We start from the raw sequence: 18960 nt of genomic DNA on the forward strand, positions 1-18960 counted from the left end.
AGGAGTTTGAGCCCCGGCGTGCTCAGTTGTTTGCTCGTGGCCGTATTTCTCTCATGGAGGCGCTTACTGAGTTTCGTGCTGAAGAGACTCGCTTACGTGGTGCTGGTTTGCTGGAGGTTCCCTCGGTGCTCGCTGCTCGGGCTACTTCTACGCCCCCTGCTGCACCGACCCCTTCTCACTCGAGTGCTCCGCCGCTCTTGCCCACTCCTTCTGGAGGCTCAGGTCGCCCCCGTCCATATTGTGGCTACTGCAACAATGATGGTCATATCGAGTCCCACTGCTACACGAAGAAGAAACACTTGCGCCAGGCGCAATCATCATCTACAGATACTTCGTCATCTACCTTGACAGCTTCAGCCATCGCTTTGACTGAGCAGGATATTCTGCAACTTAAGCGTCTGCTCGCTGCTTCAGGTTCTTCCTGGACGGGTACTGCTGGTATTCTGACTCAGGCTTCCCGCACTGAGCAACCACCTTCTACACGGTCAAGACCGTCTCACGCACACTCTGGTTGGAATTGGCCTTCGTCGCCATGATATTTTTATTTTTTTCCTTCCGCTGCCATCATCCCTAATCTAGTGTGTCTTTTCTAGTTTTCTTTGTTTTCCGCTGCATCCACCAAATCGGTTGATATTTTGTGTTTTCTCATGCCATGCGAGTCCACCATACCTTTGTCCGTCGGCCTTTTCTCCGGTCCTGATCCTTTCTATGCAACTTTTGTGGCCTATTTGCCCTTGTTGTTTTCTATAGGATTTTCTGGACTTCTTTTGCATTGTCGATCTACGTCCATCGTGCCTTATCCGCCGAGCTTCTTTCGCCGACGGTTGTCGTGGACTATGATTTTCTACACAGTGCTTTATTCTCTTGATGTGCCATCTTCTTTTGACAACCCATCTTCTCTTGATACTTATGTTGTATCTTCAAGTGATGCGGTGTCTTCCTCTGATGTGCCATCTCTTCGGTGTCTTCCTCTTGATGTGCAATCTTCTTTTGACAACTCATCTTCTCTTGATACTTATCTTGTATCTTCAAGTGATGTGGTGTCTACCTCTGATGTGCCATCTCTTCATTCTCTCCTTCGGCGACTCGACAAGTTTTGAAGACTCTTCATGCTACGACGACACTCTCAAGACGCGGATTTGGATTATCATTTTTTTTAGTATTACACTTCTTCAAATGCAATGCTATTGCATACGCTTTGCATTTGAGGGGGGGTGTTAGGAAGTATTAGTATTAGTCTAGGAGTCCTTATTAGTCTATTAGTATTAGTCTAGGAGTCCTTATTAGTCTATGTTTACTTTCCTTGCACCTTTTTTTTTCGAGAAAACGCAGAGATGTGCGTTTCTTTGTATTGAAAAGAGGGAAAGTCAGTCTCAGAGGAGACGGTTACAACAGATTACAAGTAGTTCAATAGACATCCCAAGATTGGGGCAAGACTACCCTAAGCCCCTTGTCCCCAGCTCTAGCCCAACATCTCATCTCATCTTTGATCCCATCCGCGAGCTCGGAGAGCGACGGAGTGGCATGATCAAATACACACGCATTCCTATGTTTCCAGATCATCCATGGAACTAGCAGTGTGGTGGACCTCAGCGCCTTGCGGAGTGATGGTGGTGTTGCATCTCTCGCCCTAATCCACCAGTCCTGAATGGAGATATCCTGCTCCGGTGTGGGGGCTGGTAAGCGCAGCCAGGAAAGAGCCTCGTGCCAGACTTTCCTTGCACCTCAAGTCTTGTGTAATATATATATGCCCCTTGGGCCTTCAATAAACATAAGTTGCTTTCCTAACATTTAGCTCCTCATTGAAAGAGCACAGAGAGCATCTCAGGCAAGTGTTCAACATTTTGCAAGAAAATAAGTTATATGCTAGACTGGAGAAGTGTTCTTTTGGACAAACTGAAGTGGAGTACTTGGGCCACATCATTAACCAGGAAGGAGTAGCTACTGACCCAGCTAAAATCAAGGCCATAAGGGATTGGCCAGCTCCAACAACATCACTGAATTAAGAAGCTTTCTAGGCCTGAGTGGATACTACAGAAGATTCATCCAAGGTTATGGGATTATTTGTAGACCATTGTTTGACTGCTTGAAGAAAGATGCTTTTCAGTGGGGTCCTGCTCAAGATGAAGCTTTTGCTGTGGTCAAGGACAAGCTTACTCACTCCCCAGTCCTAATATTGCCTGACTTTTCCAAACCATTTATTCTGGAAGCTGATGCTTCTGGGTATGGATTGGGAGCTGTCCTGATGCAAGAGGGCAGGCCCATCTCTTATTTTAGCAAAACCATTGGTCCTAGAGCAGCTGCACTATCTACATATGACAAGGAGGCCATGGCAATTATTGAAGCTGTTAAAAAATGGAAGCATTATTTCTTGGCTACTGCTCTTGTTATCAGAACTGATCAAGAGAGTTTGAAGTACATCCAAGAGCAGAAACTCACTGAGGGAGTGCAACACAAGCTACTTCTTAAGCTGCTGGGGTACAATTTCACTATAGAATACAAGGGAAAAGAAAACAGAGCAGCTGATGCACTGTCCAGGGTTAAACATTTGGTATCTATGCTAGTGGCCAGCAGTACTACTCCTACTTGGGTAGCAGAAGTGATAAAGAGTTACAGTCAGGATGACAAGATGAAGGAACTAATTACCCAGTGCACTGTGACTAGAGATTCAGCAAGTTCTTATTCTTTTAAAAATGGAATTCTCAGGTTTAAAAACAAAGTAGTGGTGGGCAAAGCAACTGTGCTGAGACAGGAATTATTACAAACATTTCATAGCTCTGAACTTGGTGGTCATTCTGGAGAAAGAGCTACATACCAGAGAATAAAGCTGGTGTTTCATTGGCCAGGGCTGAAGCAGGATGTAATTGCATTTGTCAAAGCTTGCCCAGTTTGCCAAATTAACAAGGCTGAGCATTGTCCTTATCCTGGTCTGTTGGAGCCCCTCCCTGTTCCAGACTTTGCTTGGCCTCATGTGAGCATGAATTTTGTGGAAGGGTTGCCTGTGTCAGAGAATAGAGACCTCATCTTGGTAGTTGTGGACAGGTTCACTAAGTATTCTCATTTCATTGGGATGAAGCACCCTATTACAGTGGAATCTGTGGCTAGAGCTTTTTCTGAGAATGTGTTCAAACTACATGGAATGCCAGTGGTGATTGTGACTGATAGAGACAGGATCTTTACTAGCAATCTGTGGCAGCAGCTCTTTAAGACCTTGAAGATCAAGTTACATATGAGCACTAGCTACCATCCTCAGTCTGATGGCCAAACTGAGAGGGTCAATCAGTGCTTAGAGAATTATTTAAGATGCATGTGCTTTCAGCAACCCAAGAAATGGCATGGCTGGTTGGCCTTAGCTGAATGGTGGTATAATACCAGTTTCCACACTGCATTACAGATGACTCCCTTCCAAGCATTGTATGGGTTTCCTCCCCCTCTGGTAGCTGAATCAGCCCTACCTGATTCCATTTCTGTGGATTCAAATGACTTGGTGCAGAACAGAGAGTTGGCCTTGGAAGTGATCAAGCAGAACTTACTTAAGGCACAAGCTAGAATGAAGTGGTTTGCTGACAAAAAGAGAAAAGAAAGAGAGTTTGCTGAAGGAGACATGGTGTACTTAAAGCTACAGCCATACAGACACACATCATTGAGCCTCCACAGACATCTCAAACTCCATTCCAAATTTTATGGGCCTTTCAGAATTCTGCAGAAGATTGGTGCTCATGCTTACAAGTTGTTATTGCCTCAGGGATGCAAATTGCATCCTACCTTTCATGTGAGCCAGTTGAAGAAACACATTGGGCCTGCTGTTGTTCCCTCTAAAGACTTGCCCTTAGTTGGTCCAGATGGAGTCATTAAGATGGAACCAGAAGCTGTTTTGGAGAGGAAGTTAGTGCCCAGGGTTCAGGGTGACATAAGTATTCCTGTAGTGAGATGACTTATCAAGTGGGTCAACATGCCGGTAGAACAAGCAACATGGGAGGACTCGGCATTTATCCAAAAGATTCTTCCTTCTTTTACAGCTTGAGGACAAGCTGCAGCTCAACAGGGGGGAATTGTCAGGGTCGAGCTCCCCTGTTTCCCTGTGCCGGATGTACCGTTGGTGGCCGATGGAGCATCTAACGGTGGAGAAGAGAGGATACCGCTTCGGGTTATGAAGACTGGCGAGCCGTCGATCTGGAATCCAACGCCAACGCGAGCTGCCCGCGTCGTTGTTGCCTTTCCGACAACTCCACTACGCCAGTTCTTTTACTTTACTCACTTTTAGCTTCGATAGCTTATTTAAGTCCTGATTCCCAGCCCTAAGAGGCATGTAATAGATGACTATCTTCGAACCCTAGCCGCCGGTGGCGTGCTGAACCCATTTTTCCCGAAACCCAAGCAATACATCCACCCTTTGGCCTACGATTTGCTTGTGATTTCGCTTGCTGATGCATGTTCGGCTGCTCGTCAGTAGTCAGTTCCTGACAATCGGCCAGTTAATCCTGAATCCGTAGGTCATGGATGCGATGACACCTTATCCATCGCGTTAACTGGTCCAGCAGATTCATCGGCCATCGGCTGCAAGGTTGATTTATCCCACTGGGCCGATTAACTGAATAGAGGTAGAGAGAAATTTGGGCTCCAGAATTATGGCCCATTCCCTCCTTTACCCCAAAACTGGGTGTTTTAGGTCAGCCCTTTCCCTCCCTTCTCACTCTCTCCTCCCCTCCTGTAGTAACCCTCATTGAAGGAGGCTAGGAGCAGCCGCCGCCGCCCCCCTCACCGAGCAGCTGCCGGCGCCAGCGGCGCCTGCACTCCTCAAGGATCCAAGGCATCGAGCCTCTTCCTCCTGCTCGAGCTCGCCACCCCCTCCCCCCTCCCCCTCCTCGAGACCAGCACCTGCAGATCAGACTGCTATATGCTAATCTGCTTTGTGCTATGCTATATGTTGCTCCTGCTCTGTGCTATATGCTGCTGCTGCTTATTGCCTCTCCTTTATTGCTGCTGCTGCTGCTTATTGCCTCTCCTTTATTGCTGCTACTGCATTATTATTGCTATATGTAGCTAAGATATATAGAAATGGCCCTAATTAACCTACCGATAAATGGGTTACCAATAAATTCAGTTAATAGGCCGATTCGCAGATTAATCCCTACTCCTCACTCGATCGAGCAGCTACAACCTACAAGTTACCGATATCCTGAACATTGCAAAAAAGTGACTAGTTCCTTCTATCACAGTATTACTAACAAGAATCTCAATCTAGCATCTGAAGATTAAATAACTGTTAGGAACCCAACCTGATCATATACATCACTGTACTGTTCAAGTAGAATGAACGGCAAAACTGATGAGCAGATCTAGTTCCATGCTGCAATTCAGAATCATCTTTTTAGAAATCCTTATATCTGCAACTCATTTTAGTGTCTGGTATGTACAGCACAAACCATGCCAATTGTAAATTCTAAGATAAAGCATGGTGCTAACCCATACATACGAGTCTATCAAAATGACAAAAACTGAATTCCATAACAAAAGAAAGCAGTTACCTCTTGCAGTATCCGGGACCACTTGTTGTATGCAATAACCATTAACAAATGATCTGATTGTTTGTTATCTACTATAGAAGTAGACCCATCAAGATTTTCATTCAACAATGCAGCCTTTGCTTTCTCTACATTTTGCTTCTGTGTTACAAAAAAACAATGTCAGGACATACTTAAAATACAGAAAATATATTTTCTAGAATAAAATACATAAAATATTTATCATTATATATAAATAATACCTCATCTTTTGGAGAGATGAAAGGGGATTTATAACTCAGAAAAGCAGCAACAGAAAGAACTGGTGATAAGCAGCCAAAGATAGCCCCATAGAGCATCATCTGCAGTTCTCATATGCTTAATTAATCAGAACATCAAAACAGGAAGAAAAGAGTTGGTATCAACTACGAAAATTATTTTGGACAGATACATTAATTTTAGTGAACCCTTGGACAGATACAAAAAGGATATGTGGCAAAACTCAAATAATCACAAGGTACGAAAAGGAGCACTACACATACAAATCAATGTAAATTCTTCTACACTAGTCAACTGGTACAGAAATGGATGAAAGGGGTGCAGTATGCAACAATTCAAAGGTACATGAGGAACACAATAGGGTCTTATCACTGAAATTTGTATTTCCATCTTGCATTGAAAATATAATACGCCTCCAGATTTCGTGAATAGGACAGTGTAGTGAAGACTAAAGACTACCTGACAAAGGGGAAGTAAAAGAGTTTCCAAATTTGCATGGTAACTTTAAGATTACGAATAAGATCCATCTTAGTCCTTCCTCTCATGCAGTAGTAACAAAAATAATGAATGTTACAACTGACATGGTGAGATAGTCTTAATGGTAACCATCATAGATGATATGCTAATTAGGCAAGGTATCCCAGCAATCTACCAAGTTACAGTATCAAATAACTACTCCCTTCATCCAAAATAGGAGTACATGACAATATGACATTTCAGATATGTGCAGAGTCCCTATGATGCAACCTCCGCCGCTATTTTGTATGTGAATACATTAGTACAAAATTATAGGAATTGCAAGCTTATAAAAGAATTTAGTGACAAATCTAATGATATAATTTTCATTTGACTAACCTCAGTAATCTTACTATATACCAATAGTTAAAGTTGGACTGTACACTTTCTAGGAAGTCGTCTATTTTCAATGAATGGGGGAGTACTACATAAGATATGATAAATGAACCAATAAAATATATGTTAGCCACACCTTGCCAATCAAAACATCAACAGGCAGTTTTGCTAAATGATAGCCAAGAGGTGATAACTCCTCATGTCCTTCAAAGGCTCCAACCTACTCAAAAATCAAGACAACAAATAGACAGGATAAAGTTTGATGACGAGCCAAAAAAGGAAGATGAATATTGATCTACGTATGATCAGCGCACTACAGGTTTACATGATAGAAAGCAGAATAGAACCTTAAATAACAAGTCAATTGCAGAGGAGATAGCTTCTTCTTTTGGGGGCTCTACAGCCTGCAAAATTATGATAGACAACGTAATGTGAGCACTCTGCAACACAATGTCACACAGTTGACACAAAATAGCAATCAAAATATATATAACTAATGAAACTCATGCCGTTACAGAAAACTTGAGGTACCTTTAGTAGGAAGGATTTTATGTCACCCAGATGAAGTGATTTTATTTGCAAACACAGCTCAGTCAATGGCATCCGCAGCATCTCAGGCACCTTATAAACAAAGTTGAGAGAAATATCAATGCAAAATGGTTACATGTGTCATCTAGGATGAGTGAGATTATCTTTAGCATATGAATAGTACTAATGCAAGTGTAGCCCACTTGCGTCGAGGCAATACATATTTGCATATGTTCTCCCACCCCCGCTCCACTCCCACCCCTCCCTAGCCTAGGTTAGCCCACCCCCACCACGCCGCCGTCGATTCCCGCCGGCAGCGCTCCTCCAAGCCCCACCCCACCTCCATGGCGTCTCCCTGTGCCTCCCCTTCCCGCTCCGGCGACCGCGTCTCCTTCGGCGAGCGCCGCTGGGCCGAGTCCGATGGGGAGTCCTCCTCGGCGCGCTCGTACTGTGAGGCCGCGCGCACACCGGCGGCCCCGCTGCGACTTGCTGCCGCCACGCCGGGGGCGGCAGGCCCCGCGGCGGCCACGGCGACGGCTGCGGGCAAGCTCCCCGCCAAGGACCGCCTGGGACCCCGCTCCGAGGTGCACCGCGTCGGACGCGAGGTCACTCTGGACGCGGACGGGTTCCAGCATCCCCGGCGCAAACACCACCGCCGGCCTCGTCGTACGCCTGCGCCGAGCCGCCACGCCCGCGCAGCCCTTCCCCGGAGGAGGTTGTCGGCCTGTGCTTCCGTTGCCTAGACCGCTACCACAGGGTGAGGGACTGCACCAATGATGTCAGGTGCCGGCGGTGCCTCATCTCCGGCCATGTTTCCCGCGACTGCGAGACCCACCTGCGCGCCAAGCCTGCGCCTCTGCCCGCCGCCGCGCCGCGTGCTGCACCTGCACGCCAAGCTGCAGCCCCACCCCCTCCGGCCCCAACTCCGGCAGCGCCGATGGCCGCTGGCCCTGTGCCAGCGCGCATCATCATGGCTCGCTCCGTCGAGATGGTGCTGTCCCGCGCCCTGGTGGCCACCATCGCTGGAACCAGGCCGCGTGTGACCCCGGAGGACGTCGCCGGCGAGATGTACCGCTAGTTCCAGCTCGAGGAGGGGGACTTCACGGTCCACTCCCACCACCCCGAGGATTTCCTCATCATCTTCGGCTCCCAGCACTCCATGGACCGACTCCGCGGCGAACACTTCGTGCGAGGACTGCACTTCACCCTCACGCTTCGTCCCTGGAGCAAGCTCGCTCATGCCGGCTGCGGCGCGTTCGAGTATCGCGTTGAGCTCGAGCTCCGCGGTATTACCGCCCATGCCTGGCACCTCGCAACGGCAGAGCACATCCTCGGACCCAGCGTGTGGATCGAGCGCCTCCACCCACACACGCGTTCTCGCGCAGACCTAGGCGTGTTCCGCCTCTCTGGCCGCGCCCACGACCCCAGCCTCATCCGCCGCTCCGGCGAACTCGAGATCGTTGAGCTCATCCCTTCCGGCTCCACATCCGTCGCGCCCTCCTTCCGCACGCTCATCTACCCCTTCACGGTCGCGCTCTCTCGCTCCGAGGTGGACAGAGCGGTCGCCCGTAGCGCGGGGGATAGCGCAGACCCTGGCGACGGCAACGGAGGGGCTGGAACGGGCAACGACCCGGCCACTGGCCCAGGACCTGGCCGCGCCTGCCGCCGCGGCCGCAAGCGCTGCCGCAACGATGCGCCGCCGGCCGGCCGTCCAGATGGCATGGCAATCGACACCCTCGGCTGGCACACGGCAGGCCGTGCGCTTCGAGCCGACGTGGTGGCCGTCTCTAACTGGCCATCTACTCGCTCGGCAGCGCCACCACCCGTACGCTACGCGGGGAACAAGATGGACGGCTGGCCCAGTCAGCGTGGCGGGGCCCAGCACCCTCGTCGCTTTGCCAAAAGGGGAAAGCGGGTTTGGCAGCCAAAGGGGCCACCCCCTGTGGCCGCTCCTGCGAAAGCTGCCGTGCCAACAGCGCCCTGCCCGACAGGATCAGAAGCACCGCCAGCTGGCGAGCACTCATTGGCCCAGAACCCACCCACGACTGCGGCCCGGACCAACGACGATTCAAACCGCATGTCGCCTAGCGCGGGGTCGTGCGGACACATTGGACCCAGCAACGCTGCGACCAACCAGGGCGCACCTCGGGATCAGGAGGACCCCCCTCCCTGCAGCGACGTACCGGACACCCAGCCAGCGGGGCCCATCTGCGCCCCTGGCATTGATCCTGTGTCGGGACAAAGTGGCGATTCGCTTGGGTCACGCCCTGCTACTGGTTTGGAGTCTTCTGCAGACTGGCCCACACGCAGCCTGCCGCGGGAGGACGAGACTAACGGTGCCTCCACCGCCACACCGGCCGGTATTGACCCCAAAGAGGACGGCCCATGCGAAGGCCCAGACGCAGCAACCCCGGGTGCAGGCCCACCTCCGCTCGGGCCCCTTGCGCTACTGAGCTAGGAGCCCAGCTTTGTGGCCGAGACACCATGCACGCCGCAGCTGATCGACGACGAGCCTGCACCCGTGTCGTCTACCCCAACGCCTGGCAAGTTCGCTTCGCCTCCGGTCACGATGCGTCGCACAGGAGTGCGGAAGACGAAGCCTCGCGCGCTCACGCTGGGGGAATTCCTCACGGCCGCCACCAAACACCTCAACGCTGCTCTCCCCACGCCCGACAGACGACCACGACATCGCCCATTGAACTTCTCCCCCACCCAGCGCCGCGGCAGATCAGCCACCAAAGCTGCACAGTCAGCCGCTCCTCCGACCGCGGAGAGAAGGGCGCAAGTCCAAGTCCTGCGCACACTCGGCATCATCGGGCTAGACCAGAAGATCACGCAGGCCGAGATGCGCGCCTATGATGGGGTCTTCGCCACGCCCATCCCCTTGACTGTGCTCGCAGCCATCGCTGCCTTGGTGGACCGGGAGATTCCATCTACCTTCGAGGAAGCGTCGAGTCCCTCCGACCCCATCGTCGCCACTGTCGCGACTTAGCCATGTCGCACCGCAAGGCCCGTCGATCTCGTGTCTATGGATCACGGCCTTCAGATAGTTGTGGCAAATGTGCGAGGCATAAACGCCCGCGCGCGCAGGTCGAGCATTAGGTCGCTCCTTGGCACAACGAATGCATCGGTTGTATGTCTGCAAGAAACGAAGATGGCATTGATCTGCTCGTCGACCGTCCTCGAGGCGTTGGGATTAGAGTTCGATGATTACACGTACTTACCCCCCGATGGGTCGAGAGGAGGCATCCTCCTAGCGTGGAAAAGCAAAGTGGTGTCCATCACAGACCCTTTGTTCACCACAAACGCTGTCTCCGCCAAGCTCTCTACCGCGACAGGGACGCCATGGTGGATCACCGTGGTATACGGTCCACAGGACGACGCGGCAAAAATAGCGTTCATGCAAGAGCTCAGTGATGTGCGTGCAGGCTGCAACGGCCCATGGATGGTATGTGGGGATTTTAACCTCATATACAAAGACGAGGACAAGAACAATGGGAATCTTGACAGGCGAATGATGGGCCGCTTCCGACGCCTCATAAACGACCTGGCGCTCAAGGAGATCTACCTAAACGGACGGCGGTATACCTGGTCCAGCGGGCAGTCACCGCCCACCCTGGTCCACTTGGACCGTGTGCTGTGCACATCCGACTGGGAGGATATGCATGGAGAATGACACCTATGCTGCCTTGCGTCCGTTATATCGGACCACAGCCCGCTGCTCCTGGATTGCTCGCCACTGCCAAAAGGACGCCCACGGTTCCATTTTGAAGATTTCTGGCTACGCCTCGACGGCTTCCAGGAAACGGTGCAAGCTGCATGGCACTCTGTCCACGACGACGACCCATTCCGGCGCCTTGCGCTTCGCCTCCAAGCCACTGCGCGCAACCTGACTAGCTGGAGTGCGCGCTCCGTCGGGAATGTGAAACACAAGCTTGCGATAGCCAGGGAGTTGTGCCTGTGCTTCGATGGTGCGCAAGAGACCCGGATCCTCACCCCCAGCGAGCAATGGCTGCACAAACAGTTGAGGCTGGTCCACCTCGGCCTGGCCTCCCTGGAGCGCTCCATCGCACGCCAACGATCGCGCATCACCATGCTCCAGGACGGGGACGCCAACACCTCGTTCTTCCATCGACAATGCACCTACCGCAGGCAGAAGAACAGAATCCATACCCTAAACGTTCATGATCGGATTCTTACGGACCAGAGGGATATGGTGGAGGCGGCCTTCGAGCACTTTGACGCGCTGTTGGGCACGCCGGTGGAGCGCGACTGCGCGCTAGACCTGGAGCAGCTCATCGAGCCTCGCGCCTTGCTCGACCTCGACGCGCCCTTTGGGGCCGACAAGATCTGGAGCGCCGTAAAGCGACTGCTGGCCCGGAAGGCGCCTGGCCCGGATGGATTCACTGCTGAGTTCATCCGTGCCTGCTGGGATATTATCCAGCACGACTACGTCGCCGTGTTCCAGCAGCTCTACGAGATGCGAGGGCGAGGGTTTGGCCGGCTCAACCAGGCCCTCCTCACGCTGATTCCGAAGCGACCCGACGCGAGCAGCCTGGGCGACTATCGCCCAATAAGCTTGATACACCTCGTGGCGAAAACCTTCGCCAAGGTTCTGTCCTTGCGACTCGCGCCAAAGCTGAATGACCTAGTGAGCCGCAACCAGAACGCGTTCATCCCCGGCCGCAGCCTCCACGACAACTTTGTCCTTGTGAGGCAATCAGCCCGGATGCTGCACCAGCTGGGAGCGCCACGAGTGCTGCTCAAACTCGACCTAGCGCGCGCCTTCGACTCCATAGTTTGGCCATTCTTGTTCGAGGTGTTGCGCCGGTTCGGGTTCGGAGATAGATTCCTGGAGTGGCTAGCAATCTTGTTATCCACGTCAAGCACTAGGGTGCTCGTCAACGGGGAGCCTAGCCCTCCCATATGGCACCGGCGCGGGCTTCGCCAAGGTGACCCGTTATCGCCGCAGCTGTTCGTCCTCGCCGTCGACGTGCTGGGAAGGCTGGTCAAGCGCGCTGTCGAGCTGGGTATCCTACAACAGCTACATCCACGTCGCGCGATGTCCCTCTACGCGGACGACGTAATGCTATTCTGCCACCCCGTGCGATGCGACATTACTGCAGTCAAGGAGATGCTGCTACTGTTTGGGCGAGTGTCAGGACTGCACGTCAACTTTGGTAAGAGCTCCGCAACACTCTTACGCTGCAACCAAGAAGAGGCTGGACCGATCGTTCTTCACCTGGGATGCCCAATCGTAGAACTGCCCATCACATATCTCAACATCCCGCTCACGGTACGACGACCCACTGCGGCGCAGCTGCAACCGGTCGTGAGCCAGACTGCCGATGCACTGCCGGCATGGAAGGCGCACCTCACAAACCGCGTCGGCCGCCTCGCGTTGGTAAAGTCAGTCCTCGCCGCGATCCCCATCCACCAGCTCCTCGTGCTCGCCCCGCCCAAGCGAGTCATCAAGCAGCTCGAGAAGATACAGAGAGGATTCCTATGGGTTGGAAGAGCCGAAGCTAAGGGAGGGCACTGCCATGTCAATTGGCGACGCGTATGCCGGCCTATCTCCCTTGGAGGCTTAGGCGTACGCGACCTTGAGCATGCTGGGCTTGCATTAAGGCTGAGATGGCTATGGTTTTCACAAACAGACATAGATCGCGCATGGGCTGGGCTCGACCTTCAGTTCTCAGCCGCCGAGCGTGCGCTGTTCTTTGCCTCCACGACCATGGAGCTGGGAAACGGGCAGATTGCCCTGTTCTGGGAGGATCGCTGGATCCAGGGGCGATCAATCAGCAAGATCGCGCCACTGGTATACGCCTGCTGCCCCAAGCGACGGCGGAAGCAGAGGACGGTGGCACAAGGTCAACAAGGAAATAGCTGGACCCGCGACATCCAGGGCATATTTGCCATACACGAGATGGGGCAGTTTCTCCAGCTCTGGCAGACGACCGCGGACACCATCCTCACCGACGAACCTGACCGCCTGATATGGAAATGGACTGCCACGGGCGCGTACTCAGCACGGTCTGCCTACCTCGCCACGTTCCATGGATCGGTAACCTGCCCTGCTTGGAAGATGATATGGAAGGCATGGACGCCGCCAAAGGTTAGGTTCTTCCTCTGGCTTGCGCAGCAGGACAGATGCTGGACTGCAGACCGCCTCGCCCGTCGCGGCCTACAGCACCATCCACGATGCCTTCTATGCGACCAGGCCTTTGAGACTATCCACCACATCATCATTGCATGCCCATTCACCCAACAGATTTGGCACGAGGTCCTCGCGTGGTTTCGATTGCCAGTAGGATGCCCCAACCAAGAGGACTCGCTGCTGGACTGGTGGAACCGCGCGCGACACAACACCCCCCACCCACAGCGGAAAGGGATGGTATCCATCACCCTGCTCCTACCCTGGATGGTATGGAAGCACCGCAACGATTGCGTGTTTGACAGGGCACAACCCTCCATTGCTGCACTAATGTCAAAAATCAAGGAGGAGGCTACCTTATGGGCACGGGCTGGAGCCAAAGGGCTTCGGGTTATCCTACCGCAGACATGGGATGTACACTAAGTAGCATTAGAATGCTTGTATCCTGCCTCCTAGGAGGATTGTAACAAACTCTATCTTTTCAATATAATGAAACGCAAAGGTCCTTTGCGCTTTCTCGAAAAAATATTGGACGCAAAATCTCTTGTGCAGAATTCAGATTTCCAACTTTTAAAATCAAATGCAGATGGCATGCCAGGACTGAGATAGCAAGTGGGGGGAAACTGGTAGGTTTTTATGAAGCATGATCGACAAACAAGGAATAGCAGAAAGGTCCTTATACTCTAGAGAATCTTACTGATGTATCTTGGACGCAAAAGATCTTACAAAAATAAAGTGAGTATGACATGCAATAACCTGAAATGGCCGCATCAGTTTTTCAAAACGATGGTGAGTATAAAGGCAGAAACACAACCCAGGCCTCACACGACCAGCTCGTCCCCGTCTCTGTTTTGCATTTGCACGAGAAATCCAATCTTCTACTATGCTTGACATTTTCTGCAGAATTATACGACAGAATAGTTAGAAGTGTCATTTACTTGAGATATCATGTCTCAACTTAATCATCGTCATAAACATATTACATATGGCATCCTTATAGGATACCATTTTATTAAGATTTTATTATGTCAACGAATACATTCGAAGGTTATTATCATGGTCACGAGAGCAACTGCAAAAAGAATGAAGCTGCTAAGTCATTGATGTGTTCCGCACGTGCATGTTTTTTAGAACACATTCACGTGTGCTTGCTACTGCGGGAATCATAGGCTACAAGTCTAAATCACAGGCTTGATACAATGTGGCCAGAAACCTACACATGATGCACATATGACCACTACACCATCAAGTATGATTTCATGAGTGCACCACTTCATTTGTTTAATTTTCTATAATTTTCTATAATGGGGTTATACTAACTACTTCTGAAAGGTATTTCACTCAGAAATCCATGGCCACTACTTCAGATAAATAACTTAACAATCAATGTCTGCATGCCCAAAAATCATCAGAGTAACTAGAATGTTGAGACAAAAATCATAGGCTAATAACGAGAATGCAATGGTATTTCACCCAGCAGTTTACTTGGTGAACTTGTGCTTGTGGTTTGCATAGTGTACTGATCCTTGTTAGAAAAGTTCTTATTATTGAAAAAGCACAAAGACGGCTACTAACAAGAGAGATGTAACCTTCTGTGGGTTATAACGATTCTCTTTGTGCTTTCCAGTATCAACTACATATACAACATCATCAATTGTAATGCTAGTCTCTGCTATGTCCGTGGCAAGAATAACCTGCAATACCATGTCGTAAGTACTAAGTAACTGAGTACTTGCTAGATTTAGGGAGACAGAGTACTCACCTTGCGAATGTTTTCTGGTGGAGACAGGAACACCTTCCTTTGATCAGTGGGTGAAAGCATTGAATGCAAAGGAAGGATCCAATCAGATAATGCACCTTTAAATCTAACTGAAGCAGATAATCTATCAATCAGCATTTCGATCTCTGCAACTCCCTGTAGTACCATCAATGACAAATGGATGCTCCACATGATAAGAAATAAGAAATATATGTATTTGGAAAAAACATTAAGCTGACATAATGCAATAAACTTACAGGAAGAAATACTAGAACAGCGCCTGAGGGGCAGTTCTCGTCAATATAGCATATTAAGTCTTCCAGCAGATCAAAATCAATGACATCTTCGTTTAAGCGTCTCTGAGTTGACAATTGGAGATTTTCAGTCAGAACTGAAATGTAATAAAAAGAAGGTGCAAGACATATGGTTCAGAGAACAAACTCACCAGATTCTGGTTGGTCCTTTCACTGTATGACTGATAGCAATCAGAGCTATAGTGAGGATTAACATAATTTTCAGAAAGCATTGACTCGTCCCCCCACGAGGACATGACAAGGTTCTTCATTCCTCTCCGGTTATTCACTGAGCTACTAGCATGCTTCCACTGGAGAGAGAAAAAAAAAGAAGGATTTACGCATTGATATGTAGCACACAATTGACGAGAAACAGTGAAACACGAGTATCATGCATATAAACTTGCCCACCGGCTAGCTTCGAGGATTTGAAGGTGCAGATACATGCACAAATGCCTATCACTGTATACCATAAGATTAAGCATATCACTTTCTCTATAACAATTCAAATTTCCAAGTTTCTAACAGGGAATTCTAGCTTATGCAGGTACGACCGTACGAGCATCATTGTATCCTTACATCATGTTGGGTTGGTAATACATGGAAAATAAGTTGCATGCCATCCTTGATTCTTAGAAACAACTGTGATCAAACACAGAAGATCAAGGAAAAGATATCTGGCACTCACAAAACCCTAAGATGCGTTCTGTGCTAATAATCTCATATGATGGAAAACTGGGAATATTTACAAGATCAGTATATAATTTGTAAACAGGGGATATTTACAAGATACAGTATACAGTTTGAAAACAGGGGATATTTACAAGATATAGTAATTGAGACAGCACAGCAGTGGTCAAAGGCTCCAACAGTAAGGTTCTAAAAAGGGGCTCCAACTGTTGATAGATGTGTACTCCACTGAGAATAAGAATTGAGCAAAGGGAAACCTTTTCTCCATGCTGTGCGAAGTATGCTCCTGATGCAGGAGAATCCAAAGCAAGACAGTACTCCATTTTCTCATAAACATCTTCAAGGAAGTGAGTTGAAACTGGGTGTGTTCTTCCTTCAACACTAATCACAGGGCAATCTCCAAAGTATCGTGCAAATAGGCTTGAATCAACAGTTGCAGACCTGAAGATAAAGCACAAACATATAAATCACAGATCTCATAACAATTGGTGCAACAAAAAACTGCAAATGTAAAAAGAAATAAGAAAAATATACAAGGGAACGGACATTACATAAGAATCACTTTCAGCTTTCTTCCTGGTTGATTAGAGCGTTTTTCAACAAGAGTCTTAAGAACAATCAGCAGGAAGTCGCTCTGAAAGGGGCAAATTAGGATTAAGCATGTGCTTCATCTATCATAGGAAGAAACAAGACATTTTGTAGCACATAAAAAAAGAAAACACGAGCAAGTACATACCAAAATAGTGCGTTCATGTACTTCGTCTACTACAACATGAGTAACATCACTTAAGTCTTTGTTTCCCTGAAATATGGTAAGTTTGTAAGAACAAATTCTTAGCGGCTACCAAGAAATGACAGCAAGGCAAAAGAACAAATATAAAGAAAAGACAGTATTATTTTTTAGTAGCTGAAACTTAAAGTCTCAAATATAGGATCCACACGGCCCAAATGAAAGACAGAACTATATAAGTAGACCATGTTATCATGTTACTTTGGCACACAATCGAAACATTTCATGAAGACACAACAATGATAGATACGAGAGAAGTACTTACAGATAACTTTCTCAGAAGGATACCAGTTGTACAGAACAGAAGCTTTGTTCTCTCATTCCTAAAGCAGTAGAAAGAATCAAAAAATTTACTAACATATCTACAACACATCGCCAAGACTTGTAATAACTCTGAATGTATATTATATGCATATGAGCAAGAAAGAACAAGCACCGAGCACTGTCGAGACGAACTTGATATCCAACCAAGGAATCTTTAGAGCCAGGTGAAGATTCACACCTTTCATCAGACACTCTTTCTGCTACTGAAATGGCCTATAAATAAGTAGACTAATCCAAGTTACATTTAACAATTTAGGCCTGTTAAATCAAATAGAAGATAGGGACGATCATCTCTGGTGACTGCAAGATCAGTACTTCAAATATAACAGACAGGAATAGGCAGTTACCCTATCAAATGATCTCATAATACATTATTATGATGTACACTCACTATATGGTTGAAGCGGTTTTACATGAATATCACATGCAAGTCTTTGTATATTATACAACTATAATATAGTACATGATGCTGCATTGAAAAGAAAAGACAAAATATAAGTTCTAAACCATAATTATACCGCTATCCTCCTAGGTTGTGTGCAAACAATGCTGCAATTACCACCAAGCTCAGACTCAATCATATCATCCAAAATAAACTGTGGCACCTGCAAGTGGATGACAAATAATCATGAGAAATTCCATGCTTCTGGAAAGATCGGAATTAACTACCCAAGCTGGTACTTGTGCTGCAGTGTTCAGTACTAAATATACTAGATTTTTTTTTGGAATGAAAGGTAGATCATTTTCTACCTTATATATTTCAAAACAGGCCGGAGCCTGAAGACCATAGGTCAACTACATGAGCTTATATTACGCACCGTGGTGCGGAGGCCATAAGCTGCCTGGAGAGGGAAGAAAGAAATACAAAGAAGAGAAAAACACACAGGGGTAGCTACACAGAAGATTATCCACTCAGCTTATGCACCCAAGATAACAACCCCGATTAATCCTCTTGCCGCCTAGCCGTGTTACTCCAAAGTGTAAGCAGCTGGGTCGTGTAAAGTCTAGTATAAAAGCGCCCAATTCTTGTGATTAAACACCCTGTCATTCCTGGCATGCCATAGCGTGACTGCGCACGCGGCAAAAAGGATGTGCCATTTACTGGCAGCAGGCCAAGCCGGATTAACACGACTCACAAAATCCATCAGGCTAGAGGACCTCCAAGCGGAATCAATAAAGTTCAGTTTGTCCCAGAGAACAGAAGCATGGGTGCAGCGCAGAACCAGATGGCTGATGGACTCAAGAGCTGGGCAAACATCACAACCGGCATGTGTAGCAATAGACGACCATTGCTTCTTAACCATGTTGTCCCGAGTATTCAGACGTCCCCAGAAGGACAGCCACAGGAAGATCCTATGTTTGTGAGGAATAATGGGGTCCCAGACCAACTTCTCAAACTCACAAGACACACCTCTGAACGTTAGTAGCAGATACATATAAGCAGTACTTACTTCCTTGTTGTTTGTGGAAGAGAACCGATGATCCTGATTCATTGTTAATGGCTGAACACCCAACAATAAGGAATGCAATTCCCGGTTAGCCGATTGTGAGAGACTGGGATGCAGCTGAAAGTCCCAAACGCCGTTGGAGAACTGTGAGGCAACCAAACAGTGAGAGTCCTTGGCATAGGAGAACAAGTTCAAACCGCAAGCGCCCACATCCAGCCAGGAATCATGCCAGAAAGATAATGACCTCCCAAAGCCCAGAGAGCATCGAGAAGCAGCAAGCACCATGGGGATAAAACTCTTGAAGCACTTCCATGTGGGTGTGTCTCTGGTGCTGTACCC

The 18960-nt window shown here is 48.8% G+C and overlaps 1 protein-coding gene across 5 annotated transcripts in view; it reads right to left on the reverse strand.

Moving 5' to 3' along the window:
- The window catches only part of LOC123426744 (DExH-box ATP-dependent RNA helicase DExH7, chloroplastic-like), a 42091-nt gene that overhangs the window by 10134 nt on the left and 12997 nt on the right, over nucleotides 1-18960 (reverse strand). For 4 of the 5 annotated variants that reach the window (XM_045110623.1, XM_045110622.1, XM_045110621.1 and 1 more), the window contains exons 11-28: nucleotides 18625-18765; nucleotides 17692-17778; nucleotides 17286-17386; nucleotides 17115-17172; nucleotides 16796-16861; nucleotides 16611-16693; nucleotides 16317-16500; nucleotides 15522-15680; nucleotides 15334-15435; nucleotides 15080-15232; nucleotides 14907-15011; nucleotides 14074-14214; nucleotides 7167-7256; nucleotides 6983-7039; nucleotides 6772-6855; nucleotides 5768-5866; nucleotides 5529-5666; nucleotides 5280-5350 (exon numbers count right to left, since the gene is read on the reverse strand). In XM_045110623.1, coding sequence (XP_044966558.1) covers nucleotides 5280-5350; nucleotides 5529-5666; nucleotides 5768-5866; nucleotides 6772-6855; nucleotides 6983-7039; nucleotides 7167-7256; nucleotides 14074-14214; nucleotides 14907-15011; nucleotides 15080-15232; nucleotides 15334-15435; nucleotides 15522-15680; nucleotides 16317-16500; nucleotides 16611-16693; nucleotides 16796-16861; nucleotides 17115-17172; nucleotides 17286-17386; nucleotides 17692-17778; nucleotides 18625-18765 — 1919 coding nt within the window. The remainder of the gene's footprint in view (nucleotides 1-5279; nucleotides 5351-5528; nucleotides 5667-5767; nucleotides 5867-6771; nucleotides 6856-6982; nucleotides 7040-7166; nucleotides 7257-14073; nucleotides 14215-14906; nucleotides 15012-15079; nucleotides 15233-15333; nucleotides 15436-15521; nucleotides 15681-16316; nucleotides 16501-16610; nucleotides 16694-16795; nucleotides 16862-17114; nucleotides 17173-17285; nucleotides 17387-17691; nucleotides 17779-18624; nucleotides 18766-18960) is intronic. The other variant, XM_045110624.1, reaches the window with a different exon arrangement.

Source organism: Hordeum vulgare, chromosome 2H (assembly GCF_904849725.1).
Source record: "Hordeum vulgare subsp. vulgare chromosome 2H, MorexV3_pseudomolecules_assembly, whole genome shotgun sequence".
NCBI lineage: Eukaryota > Viridiplantae > Streptophyta > Magnoliopsida > Poales > Poaceae > Hordeum > Hordeum vulgare.